At 37.0% G+C, this 17,135-nt stretch overlaps 1 protein-coding gene across 1 annotated transcript; it reads left to right on the top strand.

The window, feature by feature from the left end:
- The first annotated feature begins 35 nt into the window (after positions 1 to 35).
- On the top strand, positions 36 to 15,309 carry LOC584105 (hydroxyacid oxidase 1). Its single transcript, XM_783984.4, has 10 exons — positions 36 to 397; positions 4,108 to 4,271; positions 5,303 to 5,454; positions 6,488 to 6,658; positions 7,983 to 8,088; positions 9,378 to 9,547; positions 11,281 to 11,372; positions 11,956 to 12,117; positions 12,594 to 12,663; positions 13,793 to 15,309. Exons 2-10 carry the CDS (start codon positions 4,132 to 4,134, stop codon positions 13,864 to 13,866), a joined length of 1,137 nt encoding a protein of 378 aa, XP_789077.2. The 5' UTR covers positions 36 to 397; positions 4,108 to 4,131; the 3' UTR covers positions 13,867 to 15,309.
- Positions 15,310 to 17,135: the final 1,826 nt, after the last annotated feature.

Here is a 17,135-nt window from a genome sequence, read left to right as displayed (position 1 = left end):
TCAACCGTATTACCCTTCAGCTTTGCCGGGTTTGCACTTTGTCCTCTACAAAATGTGTACAGTTATTGATCCATCGCTCAGTTTTGTTTCCTCTGTGCATGTGTTGCGTGCCTTTTGCTGTATATACTGTTATCAATATACCCAGGGATATGACCTCCCTGATATACCGCTGAATAATATGTTTGTACTGTGTTGCATGATAAAGGCTTAACGCATGGATTTAGCACATGTGTTATTATCTGGCCCCTTTTACCAACCAATAATCATTTCTCTTCTTGTATGTAGAGGATATTGGACTTACCCGTTCATGTGTTATCGCTTACTTTGTAGACCGTGTACGTTGTGATATCCAGCTAATAGTCAACCAAGTCGTCAGCTGGTGTAAACAAATAGACAGGTAATTATTTATGAACACGGTATGTACTACTTCTAGCCTGACGACAAACGCCCCTCGTCGAATGCCCCATCCCTGGTCGCGACTACGTTACGCCACCCTGGACGCGACATTGTTAAACATAACCTAGCCATTCTTGCGCTGCATATTAATATTTGAATATACAGAGTGAGTCCAAAAAAAGTTTACACCTAGAAAATTGCTAATTATTAAAAAAATCAGCTATGAACACTAAACTGTTATATGTCTTATGAAAGAGTGTTTTATCCCAAATCATTTGGTACCATTTTTGTGTGGTATGTGTACTGTACACGCTTGGATGAACAGGAGGCATTGTTTGTGAAAGTGCAAAAATCGACTTGCGCCAAAGTTGCCTATGTGATGTTTGAATAAAACAATTGGGATTTGGGTATTAATTCGGTCTTTGCAGATCCAAATAACACCCCTAACAAAATTAATCATGCCACACATATCAAATATTGAATATCAAATATCAACGAACATTTTTGCGCGTGTGTGTGGGTGTGTGTGACTTTGCCTTTTGCAAAAAACATATTCATTTGATACTTTCAATCCATTCTGTCACTCCGCTAATCCCAACATAATACATATACCGTAGGCATCACTTTGGCGCAAGTCGATTTTTGCACTCTCGCAAACAATGCCACCTGTTCATCCAAGCGTGAACACATACCACACAAAAATGGTACCAAATGATTTGGGATAAAACACTCTTTCATAAGATGTATAATAATTTACTGTTCATAGATGATTTTAAAAATAATTAGCAATTTTCTAGGTGTAAACTTTTTTTTGACTCACACGGGTATGAATATTTGCGTTGGTACGGTGCATGTGGTGGAGAACAAAATTAAATCGTCAGATTCTGGACTAACCCACTCCAGCAATTAAAGCATAGAGATTCAATGCTAATGCGTATATTGACCTCTGTCGCTGTACTACGTGCTAATAGGCAGCAATTGCACACATGAATAGTCAAACACATTGTCACTAATAAAGCACCGATTTTGAGTAAAATCAGTTGAGTTTTGTACAGTGGTGTTTGAAATGTTGATAATGAGAATCAATAGAACAGCCTTTAATACACAGCCAGGATAGTGATGCAGCTTTTTCTTCTGCACTCTAAGAAAAAAGGGTGCACAAAAGGGTGCAAAATAAGAGTTTGCACCCTTTACATAAAAATGAACCCTATTGAAGGAAAAGGGGTTAAAAAAAGGGTGCAATATAATATTTTGCACCCTTCCCACAAAATGAACCCTATCGACCAAAAAAGGGTGCAAAATAAAAGTTTGCATATTGCATGCATATTCATGATTACTTTTCACGTGTTCACATAAAAATATATTTATCATGATTTGTTAAGCAAATTATGACAATGCACATCAATTTTGTGTTTTGTATTTTCCTTCGGCAATCATTAAACAATAGATTATTTTGTCTGATCATGTTACAATTACATTCACGTTTTAGCAATAGATATATTGATTATATGATTACTAAGCAAGAAACATCATGTATGTTTAATATGTATTTGTGTACGAGCAAATTTCATGAGTATTCCTCGATGATGGGTGCAGGATTGCACCTTTTAAAGGGTGCAGGATTGAACCCCTAAAGGTGCTGCTATTGCATCAGTTTGCACCCCTACTGGAGCAGGATTGAACCATTAGGGTACTAACATGTCTCCTAAAAGGTACAATCTGGCACCCTCTTAAAGGGTGCAGGATTGAACCTATAAAGGAAACAGAACTGAGCGATGGACAACTGCCCCGGATAACTGCACCGGATAACTGCACAAATTTTGCAGAGGGCACTAAGGGCAAAGGGCGATTGACTGATGAGTTTGAGGGTCTTGGTTATATGGTAGTAATAACTCGTGATAAAAAGAGAGTCGGCAGACTGCATGGTTTGTTTAGCAACTGCCGACTTACCTTTTCCTTTTTCTTTCCTTTTCTCGTCTGTAGCTAGCTTTCAGCTTCATTACACTCTAAGAAAAAGGGTGCAAAATAAGAGTTTGCACCCTTTACATAAAAATGAACCCTATTGAAGGAAAGGGGTTAAAAAAAGGGTGCAATATAAGATTTTGCACCGTTCCCACAAAAATAACCCTATCGACTAAAAAAGGGTGCAAAATAAAAGTTTGCATATTGCATGCATATTCATGATTACTTTACACGTGTTCACGTAAAAATACGTTTATCGTGATTTGTTAAGCAAATTATGACAATGCACATCAATTTCGTGATTTCATTCGGCAATCATTAACCAATCGATTATTCTATTTTGTCTGATCACGTTACAATCACGTTTTAGCAATAGATATATTGATTATATGATTACTAACCAAGAAACATCATGCATGTTTAATATGTATTTGTGTACGAGCAAATTACTCGAGTATTCCTCGAGTATAGGTGCAGGATTGAACCCCTAAATGTGCCGCTATTGCATCGGATTGCACTCATAATGGAGCAGGATTGAACCATTAAGGGTACTAACATGTCTCCTAAAAGGTGCAATCTGGCACCCTCTTGAAGGGTGCAATCTGGCATCTTTAAAAAGGGTGTAGGATTTAACCCCTAAAGGTGCTGCCAGTGTTGCATCGGTTTGCACCCTTAAAGGTGCATACTTGCACCATTTTTTCTTAGTGTGTATAGTGAAAGTATGTCCATCTTTCTTTCTCCCCCCCCCCCCCTCTCTCTCTCTCTCCCTCCCGCCCCCTCTCTCCATTTCTATATCCCACGTTATTATCACTCTTATCACCCCCTTTTGTACAAAGTCTCTTTTCCCCACCCTTTTATTATTTATTACTCAGTTAAACCATGTTTATAATCATATGGTTATAGTTTATAGTTCTTTGTTTTAGTACTTTAGCGCCTTTGACGAACATTTTCTTGTAAGTTGTATTAATCTATTATATAACCAGGCTGTGTTTTATTGTTGTTATCATTTTGAGGGAGTCTTGACCCCTACAATCTAAACTTTTCTTAGGTCTCCTCGTCTTTCTTCTTTTTTCTCACTTAAATGCATTATATGGACTTGTTCCTTTTAAGGGTTCCTTTCATATACTTTGCATGTTATAAATTTGTTAAATTGTATTACATTCATGTTAGAAGAAAGACAAATAAACTTGAACTTGAACTTGTTATGGTAGACATGTTATTTATTCAACTACCACGTATCTTTCTTTTTTTTACCTTTCTTTCTTTTTGCCTTTTACTATTTTCTTCCATTTTTCCCTCCCATTTATTTTTTCTATTTATTGATTTTCTAAGTATACTTTGTTCATGTTACATTGTAAAACAGCATCCGAGGAACTAACACTTCAACAAGCTCTGCTTCTAGTAAGTTCCTCTTTTCTCGTGCTGTTTCTATCATATTTGTCGTTTCATTGCATATTTTTGTTGGTAATATATCTATTCATTTTATTATGTTTTGCATGACAAATAAAATCATTTGAATACCGGATATTCGGATATCGCATATCGTAACATCACCCTTCTTCTGGAAAGATTGAGAATCAGTGAACATCGATGATTGACGAGTATTGCTTTGAAAACAAAACTTTTGGTACTAGTATGCACGTTTAGGTTATTTGCTTTGTAATAAGCTTTTCAATACATTTCTTTTGTATTGTACTATCGAATAAGTATTTAGCTTTCTATATAATAATATTGTGCGCTTACAACCAGGGAAACAACGTCAAGCTGAAAATCATGGCTTCCAAGAAGAGGATTTGTTTGGACGACTTTGAGGAGGAAGCTAAAGGATGCCTCGACCCAATGATGTGGAATTACTACCGGGGCGGGGCCGATGAAGAAGTCACTCTCCGAGACAGTCACGCTGCATATTTGAGGTAGGTGGGTGGGTAATAGGAACTTTTAGATTTGCACGTCGACATAGTGGACGTCACATTAGGGACTTTTAGATTTGAGTGGACCTGGACTTGTGACGTCCTTTTAAGGCACTGGCAGTGACTTAAAAGGATGTCACACGTTGCAGTCCACGTTCTCGTCGTGTAAATCTAAAAGTCCCTATTGCCTTGAAAGGACGTCACACGTAGCAGTCCACTGTGTCGACGTGCAAATCTAAAAGTCCCTATTGGCTGGGGTGCTCCCACGTTTGTTCTGGGGTTCGTTTTGCCATTAGGGTTTAGGGTTACGGTTATATAGGGGGTTAGAGATTGTAGGCCTATCACTATCGACCTGTTAATAGCATTGCATTATTTGTTGCTAGGTCGGACGAGCGTTATAGCTAGCCCTAAACCTAACAAAACGTGTTGGCAATTTGCTTTAGAGTAAATGAAATATTATAGATATATCGACTGCTATGAGAGGCCTGGCTGTTTTTAAAGACTCAAAGGGAGATGCAGCGTCCCCGAGAGCCAGTATAGAAACAGTGTGGCCTCGAATATTAAAGCAGTCGATATATCTTTTATAAACCGAATTGACACAAAAATCTACCAATAATTCTCACCTTATCCTTTTATTGAGTAAAGATTGGTTAAAACATTTTAAAAAATCTGAGACACTGTCTGTTAATCTTCGCTGGAAAGATGACTGAATGTAACAATCATTTGGGAATCACAGACAAAAAACACTTTATGGTATCCGCGCTCTCACAAAACTTTTAACACATAAACCAATGGGGATCTCATCCAAATTTTTACTATTTTCCCGTTACCCGGAATCTTTAGGGAATCTCACTCATGAACTATTGACCGTTATTGGCATTGTTCGTTTCTTTACGGGAATGGCTAAATCACGACTCCAATTCCGACCAATAACCCATGTGCCCAGCCCCCCCCCCCCCTCCCCCTCTTGAGCTACGCCACCAAGTCGAACCACTAACATTCACTTTTCTCATTCCTCCATCATGCCATTGTAGGTACCGTCTGAGGCCAAAGGTCTTACGTGACGTCTCCAAGAGAGACCTTTCGACCACCATCTTAGGTCACAGGGTCTCCTTCCCTTGCGGCATCTCACCCACCGCCTTCCACAAGGGAGCGCATCCAGATGGGGAAATCGCTACGGCGAGAGGTAATGATTAGGATTTGGACCCAGGGTGTCACATTGTTATTAACATCGTTTCTTTTTGCGGGCCCTGCAATGTACTCTCCAAATAAGAAAGTTTCCACTTGATCATCACACAGCCTCCGATGTATTAAGCCCCACTTCCCCCCCCCCCCCCTTCTCTCTCTCTCTCTCTCTCCCACTAACTTTATATCTTTCCATCTGTTCTGTTTGTATCGCCCTCTCTCCTCTCCCTATTTTCTCTTTCTTGTATGTTAATAAACCTAGTTAATTTTTTTCACCTAGTGTAACATCGTTAAGTACATGTACTATATTTTGTATTTGCTTTAATCAGAGGATGTCTTTGTAAGCTATATTGCTTGACATCATTTTATGTTGTGTAAGTTGGACCAAATCACACCTTGCGGTGTGAGGCTATACTATATATAGCACACAACTAAACCCGAGTTGGCCCAACTATGTGTATAATCGGCTCTGTTGATAAGTAGCCTAATACTTCCTTTTCCCCCAACACTTTCCAACGCTTGGAATCCTTAGAACTGTACTATTTATTCATATCGTAATTATTGTTACTACAGTGTACCATTATTTTCAATAAAGGTGATATTGTCCCAGAAACGAAATATAAATAAAACTTTTACAAAGTAGCTGAACAATCCAAGCGCAAGTAATATTTGTTCAGCTACTTTGTAAAAGTTTTATTCATATTTCGTTTCTGGGACAAGAAAATGTCTGCCCCCTCCCATTTTCCCTTATCCTGAGTTTTGCACTCCTCTCACATACACACACGCACACACACACACACGCGCGCGCGCACACACACACACACACACACACACGCGTGCACACGCACACACACGCACACACACACACACACGCACACACACACATTTACACTTCTGGTTCCACACCACTGTTAGTACGAGGTCAAATATGATAATCTCCTATATCATTTCTCCTAAAACAAGTTAATATCTTTGTTTCACCAATAATATTTTTATATTTGCGTGTATGTATTTTTTTCCTTTCAAATATGTAGCTGCTGCAGCCGCTGGTGTGTTCATGTCTTTAAGCTGTGGAGCAAACGTTACGATCGAAGACATAGCCGACTCTGCTCCAGGAGGACTGCGGATGATGCAGACATACATCTACAAGAATCCAAAAATCACAGAACTTTTGTTGAGACGGGCCGAGAAAGCTGGCTTCAAAGGTAAAAAGAAGAATTGCACTTTCGCCAGCGGCAGATCTAGGATTTTTAATCGGGGGGGGGGGCAGAATACTTTATAATTATCATTTTTATTATTATTATAGTAATACATTTTATCATTATTATTATTATCTTTTATTTTTATAATAATTATCATTGTTATTATTAGTATTATCATGATAGTTATTATTATTATTATTATTATTACTATTATCATTGCAATTGTTATTATTAGTAGTATCGTAGTAGTAGTAGTAATACTATCATCCATATTGTTGTTGTCGTTGTGGATTTTGTTGTTGTTATTATTACAATTCTGAAACTATATTTAATTATAAAGGGGACATATTTTGGTGTGCAGTTTGGTTTCAAAGGGAGGGGGCACGGGCCAGTTGTGACCACTTAAATCAACAGTTTTTTCAGTTGTTGGAATGTTTTAATGATCGTGACAGACAGGAGCGTCACTAGCTGCGGGGAGAAGGCACGAATGAGCACAGATCGAGTGCCCATCTCCACTCTCTATCCCAGCCCCCCCCCCCCCCCCCAAAAAAAAGTACTAAAAAGGAGAGAGATAAGGAAGAAAAAGAAAAAAAAAGATAACAGATAAAAGAAGACAATACAACCCCTCAAGCCCGCTTATTTTCCTCTCCCCTCTTTCGCCAAAGTGCTCAGCTACATCACATTGTATCCGCACAATAAGACCATTGCCCCCAATGACACAAGTGCCCCCTCCCCTCCCATCGTTAATGGCTTGACCATAACTCTCGAAGTTAGAGTACAGGGTACTTCAAAATACTGGGGAAAGGTTTGTGCTTACAACAGTGTTCGGGTTTTGCGGTCACAATAATAATAGACTTAAGTGTATTGACGATAAATATTTTTCTGCTGAATTATGAAATTAACTATCTTCATTTATTTACATAAAATGACAAAATTTTATCAGCTGTAAAATGTTATTATGAATGGAAACATTATATCAAACGAATCTCAACGAAAGGGAATTATTAAAGAAATAGTTACATTTTTTAAATAGAAAATGTTAAGAGAGTGTCGGCAGCGTGACAAACGATCACCATTGTTCTACACATTGCTTTAAAATATGCAATTTTTTTTGTGTGTGTTTCTCCGTCCTAAAGTCTGGGCTGTGAGGATTTATTGTTTAGTCATCGTTTACTCGTTAAATTGCATTACCTTATTTTCTAATGTATATGACCGAAATAGTCGAATTTGCATTTAAAATAAATAACCAAGAACTTAGAACCCTACGAAAGGGGAAAAACTGTGCAACTCGTTTTTGATATCCCTATTCTTTTTCTGTATTCCACAGCTTTGTTGGTAACCGTGGACGTTGCTGTCTACGGGTATCGCAGAAACGAAAAGGAGTTTGATCTGTATGAAACAGTGCGAACAAATCCTGCTTATCATCAACTAAAGTAAGAGTGACTGACATACCGATTGAATAATATTTCAAGATGTGAAAAAAAAGTTGTAAAATTATATTTAACATTATCATTATAATCAAAATATAGTCATCATTTAAATTCAATATCATTATCACCATCACCACTATAGACTGTCATCATCATCAACATCATCATCATCATCATCATCATCGATCTCCTCCCGGTATCGCTGATAATCATGATAATGTACAGATTTCCCAGTGTATTTTTGTTTGGGGGGGGGGGGTGGTGTTGGTGACATGGTTGAATTACCAGCTGACATATTGCATAATTCATGAGAGGAAAAAGGGCACAAGTCCAGTATTTTGGCCTAAGTGACTTAGAGGTGTCGTGGTATAGTGACTCATTCACTTGACCCACAATCAAAGGGTTTAGGTTCGAATCCCGGCCCGACACTAACGTCATATGGCAAGACAGTAATCCATATTGACCATTCTCTACCCAGGTGTAAATAGGTACCTAGCAATTGCTGGGGTAATAATAATTTCAGGTCCCTCAGGAAGAACAACAATTGCTGATGAGGCTTCCCTGGGTAAACAAGATTATTATTATTATTATATTATTATTAGACCCAGCATTTTGTTGCTGACAGACCGTTCCTCTTTGTGTTTAATCGCAACTATTTTCGAAAAAAAATCAAGGGCAATTTCAATACTCTATCGTACATCCCATAGAAATCATGTTAGGATTACGTAATACCTCACAGTCACGTTCGCACATTTCAAGAGTTGACGCACAACCAGGCGCGGATCTACGGGGGGGGGGTTAGGGGGTTTAAACTCCCCCCCCCCCCTTGGGCGGCCCCCCCCCCTAAAAAAAAAAAAAAAAAAAAAAAACGCTGGAGAAAAACCCTTTCAAGTGCAAATATTGTGAGAAGATATTCAACTCATCTGGTAACTTAACCAAACACATGATAACTCTGGATATAACTGTGTATTTAACTGGTACTTGATTTAAAAAGACGTTATCATGCACTGCTTTTTATGGTCTCCATTGTGTTAATAGATGCCAGGAAAACATCACTTACGGGGTTCAAATAAACACCCCAAAAAAAATCGGCTCGCCGCTTCGCGGCTCGTGGACGATGCTCTGCATCATCATTATTTTGGTCAACCCCCCCCCCCCCCTTAGCAAAAAGCTAGATCCGCCCCTGCAAAACGCTACTGAAAATGCTTTACTAGGTAGATTTTTCGATTTTAGTTGCGATCGTGTATTATAAATAAAAATGGATAATGTATAGTTTCCTCTTGTGACCGTAGATGGGTTAACATGGAGATGATGAAGGAAGAGGCCGATCAAGCAAGAGCTGCCGGGGACCCGCTCCTCTGGGACTTGGCTGATACCATCGATGATGCACCTACTTGGGACGACATCCGATGGCTCAAGAAAATCTCCTCCATCCCCGTCATCGTCAAAGGGATACTAACAGGTATGTCATTGATTCATGAACGATTTGTGCAAATTCAGGATTTGTGCTTTATGAAAATGACCCCGTTTTTGAGGGGGCTCTAAATGTCACGTCTTCGCTTGATTTAAAGTAGTGTTACAAGGTCAGGATCTACCTATGTCACTGTAACGTTACACATACATCTTGGTGAAAAGAAAGATGAAAGGTTGACGCGCTTATTCACTCTTCAACTGAACAAAATGATGTGGAGGGTCTTGTTATTGATGCGCCTAAGTGATTTTAATGATATATCCACTATAATACGAATTAGTAATTTGATTGTATATCCACTGGATGACGAAGATGTCATTTTGATAGTATATCTACTGGATGTCGAAGAAGTAATATTGATGGTACATGAAAATTAACTGGATGTCGAAGAGGTAATATTGATGGTAAATGAATATCTACATGGTGACGAAGAAGTTATAATGATGGTATGTCTACTGGATGACGAAGAAGTGATTTTGATGGAATAACTACAGGATGACGAAGATGAGATTTTGATGGTATAACTACAGGATGACGAAGATGTGATTTTGATGGTTTGACTACGGGATGATGAAGATGAGATTTTGATGGTATATCTACTCGATGACGTAGAAGTAATATTGATGGTACATGAATATTAACTGAATGTCGAAGAGGTTTTAATGATGGTAAATGAATATCTACAGGATGACGAAGAAGTTATAATGATAGTAAGTCTATTGGATGGCGAAGATGTGATTTTGATGGTATATGTACTGGATGACGAAGATGTGATTTTAATGGTATAACTACGGAATGACGAAGATGTGATTTTGATGGTATAACTACGGGATGAGGAAGATGTGATTTTGATGGTACAGTATATATTCTACTGGATGATGAAGAATGGACTACTGGCGGCGAAGAAGTGACTCGACTACTGAAGAAGTGACGTGTCTACTGGATGACGAAGCGTTTATTATGATGGTATATCTATTGGAAGACGAAGATGTGATTTTGATGGTACAGTTCACTACTGGATAACGAAGCAGTGAATACGATGGTATATAAACTGGATGACGAAGAAGTGACTTTAATGGTATAGTATATTCGACTGGACGATGAAGAATGGACTACTGGCGGCGAAGAAGTGACTCGTCTACTGAAGAAGTGACGTGTCTACTGGATGACGAAGCGGTGATTATGATGGTATATCTATTGGAAGACGAAGAAGTGACTTTGATGGTACAGTATATTCCACTGGATGACGAAGCGGTGATTATGATGGTATATCTACTGGATGTTGAAGATGTTATTTTCATGGTTATTTTATAATGGATGACGAATTAGAAGTGACTTTGATTGTACAGTATATCTATTGGATGACGAAGAAGTGATTTCAATTATATATCTACTGAATGATGAAGCGGTGAATACAATCATATTGATGACGAAGATGTGATTTTTGATGGTATAAACTAGTGGATAGCGAAGAAGTGATTTTGATGGTATATTTACTGGATGACGAAGAAGTTATTTTTATGGTATATCTACTGAATGACCAAGGGGTTGATTGCAAAGTGGTAGTATATGAACAACAACAAAATTATCATTCATCTCCACTATTTCTGTTACTCCATCCCTTCCCCCTTGAATCTCTCTCATCCTTTTTCTTACTCCTCTCTCTCTCTCTTTCTTTCTCTTTCTTTATCCCTCCCCTCTCTCACCCTGATAACATATACCAGGTGAGATGGCTCGGGAGGCTGTCGGGGCTGGTGTAGATGGTATCATGGTATCGGCACATGGCGGACGACAACTCGACACATCCATCGCCCCGGTAAAATAGAAAACTCTCACATTCATTTAATTCAGTTCATTGAATTGAACCGGTAAAAAACAAATATCTAAACGGGACTTGGACCGACCAAGCTCCGCTTTGATATAGAGGACCCTTTTCACTAGATACAAAGTACTTTTCGTAAGTGGTATACTTGTTCCTTACGTTCACTCCTAAATTAATGTGCCTCAATAATGTGATTTTGTGCCCCTTAAAATTTAGACCCCCATATTCTCCAGAAATCGATATGTATTTGCTTGTTACGATACTTGTTTGTATTAAGCTATGAATATGTATTTGATCCTGTCTAAAATCGTTACTTTTTGTAAACTGAGTTCCCTCATACTAGCGATTTTACAAACCAAAACAGAAGCAATTTTGTTAAAGTTCAAATACCACTGCCCTCTGTAGTTTTGATTTGTAGGCCTATACTATCACATTTAATTATAGTTTTTGTAATCTATGTATTTATGTATCTATTTATTCACTTTATATGTTTAATCTATCTATCTTTCTATTCATTAATTTATTTATTTGTTTGATTGTCTGTTTATATTTTTATCTTTTATTTTTCTTCTTTCAGTTGGATGCACTCCCCGAGGTAGTAGAAGCAGTACGAGACACCAATATCGAGGTCTATGTAGATGGAGGTGTACGGACTGGTACGGACATCATCAAAGCACTCGCCCTGGGCGCTCGGGCAGCATTCATCGGTCGGCCCGCTATCTATGGCATAGCGTGCGGGGTATGTAGGATAAATCAGAGGGGCGTTAGAGAGGGGGGGGGGGGGTATTCAAAAATCTCATTCTCATTTTCTGTTATAGCAACGTGAGCCCCAACCTTCCATTTATCTCGGGGGGGGGGGGAGTTGAGTTGTAGTATGATTGATTGCCCTGTCTGGCCGACAGAATGCCCGAGGTAATTTCCTGACATCGCAACAAATAATGTGCACTGTGGATTCTGACTACACGAGTTGCTAGAGAAGTTCGTCAAAGGAAATTCTATAGAAAGAACATCAGTTTCTATATATCTGAATTCCCGAATGGCATTGGCCATCAATCATTATGATTTAACATTTTGAATAAATGCCTTAAATACATTCGTAGCGTCCGTGTCATGCACACATCATTTGTTTATGTCAAGTGTATTAATAATAGGCTCTGAGGTATTTCAAAATAAATTTACCGACTTTCATTAATTTTGTCATTAATCATTTCCTAGGGTGAAGAAGGGCTGACAGATCTCCTGGACATTTTGAAGGATGAGTTTAGCAGAGCTATGGCTTTATCAGGTTAGTCAAGGCTCTTAGCAAGTTCATGCTATAACTTCAGCGATGAAAGGAAGTGTCTACACTACATTGTATTTCTTCAAAATGAAAAAAGACAACTTGCCCTAAAAAAGTTAGGCAATATTGTTGTTATAATGGTGGTCAAAATATGTTAAAAGGGCCGAGTGGAAAAAATTATTATAATTAAATTATTAATATTGTATTAATGAAGGGGTCAGTTTGTGTCCTCTTCTGTGAGTCTTTGAAATGATCGTCTGGGGGTAGTTGTCCGGGGTAGTGTTGTCCTAGAGGATACTTAGCTGGGGGGGGGGGTAATCATCCTAGAGGGTGATTGTCCCGGGGGTAGTCGTCCTAGAGAGTGGTTGCCCTAGGCAAGGGGGTAGTCGTCCTAGGCGATAGTACCGTAATTGTCCCAGAGGGTGGTTAACCAAGGGGTGGTTGTCCGGAGGGTGGATGTCCAGGGGTTAGGTTTCCTAGAACTGTGAACAATTTCTGTCCACCTCTCCGCCTCCGTTGATCCTCGCCGCATCCGTTCATCTTCGCCGTATTTTCCAATTTAATAGCTGAGCTGCTTATTTTGTTACTTGTTTTTCATTATTTGCAATTCCGCATGATACTTGCCCCAAGTACAACTCAGATCTTAAACTCTTCTTTTCTTGTAGTCCTAAAACACAAAATTCATGGGGGTGATCTTTTGCACTTGCTTGATCAGTTCTATGGAATCATGATAGCAACCGTATAAACTCAATCAAGTCTTCTTTCAAAACTCGACTGTTCAAAAAAAGCTTTTGATTAATTACTTCAATATTTCCACATTTCATCTACGTCATTCATGAATATTTCCATAGAGTATATTTACGTCACCTTCTTTTTTCGATGTCCTCTATTTTACTCTTAGTTATATTGTCCATGTACTCTGTATTGCAATTACATCTAATTATAGCTTTTAAAAATTCTCATCGCGGCTTTGAGCATTTCTGCGAAATGGATATGGCACTGTACAAATAGTCATTATTATTATCATGTTTGTTATTCATTTATTCAATTTCCTTTCGTTACCTGACATATTGAAAAACAAGTTTTGACTGATTTTCTCCTTGTTTATTTTATATTGTCTTTGTTAATTATGCAGGATGTGCGAGGGTAGAAGACATCGATAGATCACTGGTGAACCATCGATGCTCGTGTTGTGATTCAAAGCTTTAGAAATAATGAATTAATTATTTACATTTTGATTCATATTTCTCGTGTTGTCATTCACTCGATGTATGTTATCTTGCTTACCTCAGTTTTTGCTACATCGGGCAAGCTTTTGTGTAATTAATAGCCAATAATGTTTGAGAGATTTATATGCATTAACTTGAATATACTATCTTCCAATAATGATATATGGTGCTAATCGTGTAAGATAAGAGAGAAGAAAAAATATCACTTCCTGAAATTCAATAATAATTCCTTCTTTCCAATTTTATTCTGAGTAAAATGGTCAAAACCTAGCTGTATTGAAATAAAACACAAACATCTAACATTGAAGCAAGCTGTACACAATAATGTAAGTCAAATGACATTTATACAATGATGTATGCACACTGACAAAGTTTCTGGGCCTATCATTCCTTATTCAGAAATGAATCAGTAAATCGCGGCTGATTTTTGTTTGTTTTCATAATTTGTATGCTCCATATTTCTGTAACTTATGACAGACAGCTTAATAGTGAATAGACATAGATCCTATGCATAGGACTATCATGCCACACAGTTGCCATTCATTTAATACAATTTATTTTTAATGTCACAGTTCACCCCTTATCTGAACGAGCCTTAAAATATATAAAATTGTATATACATTGTATAAAAAGTGTAATACATGTACAATCAAGTTCCAGTGAATGCAGATTCTGCACACATTAATGTCATAACTGCTATGATTTTCATCATTCTACTTCATTGTTACCACACACAAATAGTACTGGTTTGTTTACTTTGTGGTAAGTTGGTTCTACTTTAATTAACACAGTATTTTAGTATACAGTATTTACTCTATGCGGTACACTCATGAAAATGAAAGATTTTATAAAATGTGAAATGTGTAAAAACGTTTTCAAAATATAAAGATCAAAGGCCTTTGGCAGCATTGTTCATTAAATTTGTATTTCAATGACAAAAAGATGCTCTTTAATTGTACAATGTAGTCTTATTGTTTAAGGTTTCACTAAAAAATTCACAAACATTTTATTACTGGTATATTGGTATTACGTTGCTATGAAAGACTATGGAGTGAATATAATAATTTCTTTAGACAGAGATGTAATACTTTTCTGTACTGTATAATATGAGCAGCATTTGTTCATCTTGTTTATGAGAGCTTAATTTCATTTAGCATGATGTTATTGACAAATTTAAATAGTGTATCATAATCTCAATTTTATATCTTGCAGTATTCATACAATTATGTGTTTATAAAAGCTGGATTACAATGACAAACCAATCTTTTGAATTGTACAACATAGTATAACTGTATAATTGTTCATAATAAATTCACAAACATTTTATTACCGGTTTATTGATATTGCATTACTATGAAAGACTATAGAGTATATTACTAGTGAATAAAATATATTCTTAAGATAGAGATGTGAATAAAGTACTGTATAAAATGAGCAGGATGTTAACAACTTGTTCAGGAGTGCTTAATTTCATTTACCATGATGTTATTTAAAATTTACAATAGTGTATCATAATCTCAATTGTTATATCTTGCGGTATTCAAACAATTATGTGATCAGAATGAGCAGTTTTTCTGTTACATCTTGCAATTTGAACAGTGAAATTAATGTTGACTCAGTCATATATGTACCATTCAAAGTAAAACATTTAGTTCAATTCAAATTCATATTATATTGGTATGAAAGACTCTTAAATATATAAATTTATGATGATATATTATCTGATTAAAAAACATGGTTTTAATAAAATCCTTTCATAAAACTACCATATAAAAATAAACATGATATTTCTACTTCTGAAAAATGATGAATATAATTTAAAAAAATTAAACTATCAGATTTATCATTCTTGTTTACGCAAAAAAAAAAAAATATATACATCATAAACAAATGCCTATCAGCATTGTATTTAAATTGTCTTATCAAAAGGCATACAGTCATATACTCATGACATTAGCCAGGCGATTTGTGCAATTATGCAACACAAAAGGAAGACATACCATGCAATCGATCTCGACAATCTTTCAACTTATGCAGTTTGTGCATTTATGCAACACAAAACAAAGACATATCATTCAATCAAATCTCAACAAAATTTCAGGAAATATAATAGGAACAATGCATGTTAAATCCCTCTGAATGAAGAATTGATTTATATAAACATTCTATTCAATACAAAGTTAATTAATCACAGATTTATCTTCCTCTACAAGTTCTCGAGCAGAACTGGTCGTTGTGCTATGTTATTCTCCTGATCAGCTCAATATTATTTTCTTAAAACATAATGAGGATTCTTATCATGATTTCTCCAATCTTTTCTAATCTGTTATCTTCTAAAAGTTCCAACTCCCTTCCCTAAGTCCATTAGCCTATATATATATAAAACGCATACATGTACCTGCTCTTAAACTAGACCTTCCAGGGTAGGGTTGGAGGGAGCTAAATTGATCACATGCTGTTCTTCAAAATTGGCAACAATAATATTTCTTTTCATGATGCACTGTTCTAATGAAAATGCAATGTCTCCACAAAAAACAATATTTACATGGATAGCAAATTTGATGAAAAGTTGAAACAAATTGCCAATTGCAATTGAAAAAACATGATTGGTCCTCTCAATATGTTGCCAATTTAAAGATTTTAAACACACTTTCCTACTTAAATTTCCCGGCGTCAAACTCAATGTAGTCATGCAATAAAATAGACACAGTATGTGCAGAAATTTATGCCTTTTCTTTTCATGCATCTGGTTTATCTTTAGGGCTTCGAACAACATGTAAATATGCCTCTATACTGGGATGACCTCTGATTTTGACATGCTGTAACGATTGCATTGGATTATTTGAACGGTGCATTTTTGGCATATGACACAAAATTAATACATGTACATGTATATGCAACTCTCTTAATTTTTTTTGTGTTGTATGATACAGGGGTGTCTCCATACACTTTACACATAATAGAAATGAAACTTGATTATTCTACCGGTACTACAAAAGAAGCGTTAAACCAGTAAAGTACAGGATAACATGTCAAAATGGAATAACATGTAAAATAGCATATGGTATGACTTCTGAGTGTATAACATATATTTGGGGCCAGAAGGGTGCTAGCCCTGAGTGAGTTGTAATTGGCCACTTCATGATTCTATCATCTTAATCGTCCTACCTCACCTTTGGCTCACCTTTGATCCGAGAACCATTCGGGCTTGGAATTTACTCCCCCCCCCCCCCCCCCCCCCCCCCAGCA

This window comes from Strongylocentrotus purpuratus, unplaced genomic scaffold (assembly GCF_000002235.5).
Source record: "Strongylocentrotus purpuratus isolate Spur 01 unplaced genomic scaffold, Spur_5.0 spur5_scaffold_19, whole genome shotgun sequence".
NCBI classification, from domain to species: domain Eukaryota; kingdom Metazoa; phylum Echinodermata; class Echinoidea; order Camarodonta; family Strongylocentrotidae; genus Strongylocentrotus; species Strongylocentrotus purpuratus.
Note: the sequence above shows the minus strand (reverse complement) of the source record. Positions and strands in the feature narration are given on the sequence as shown.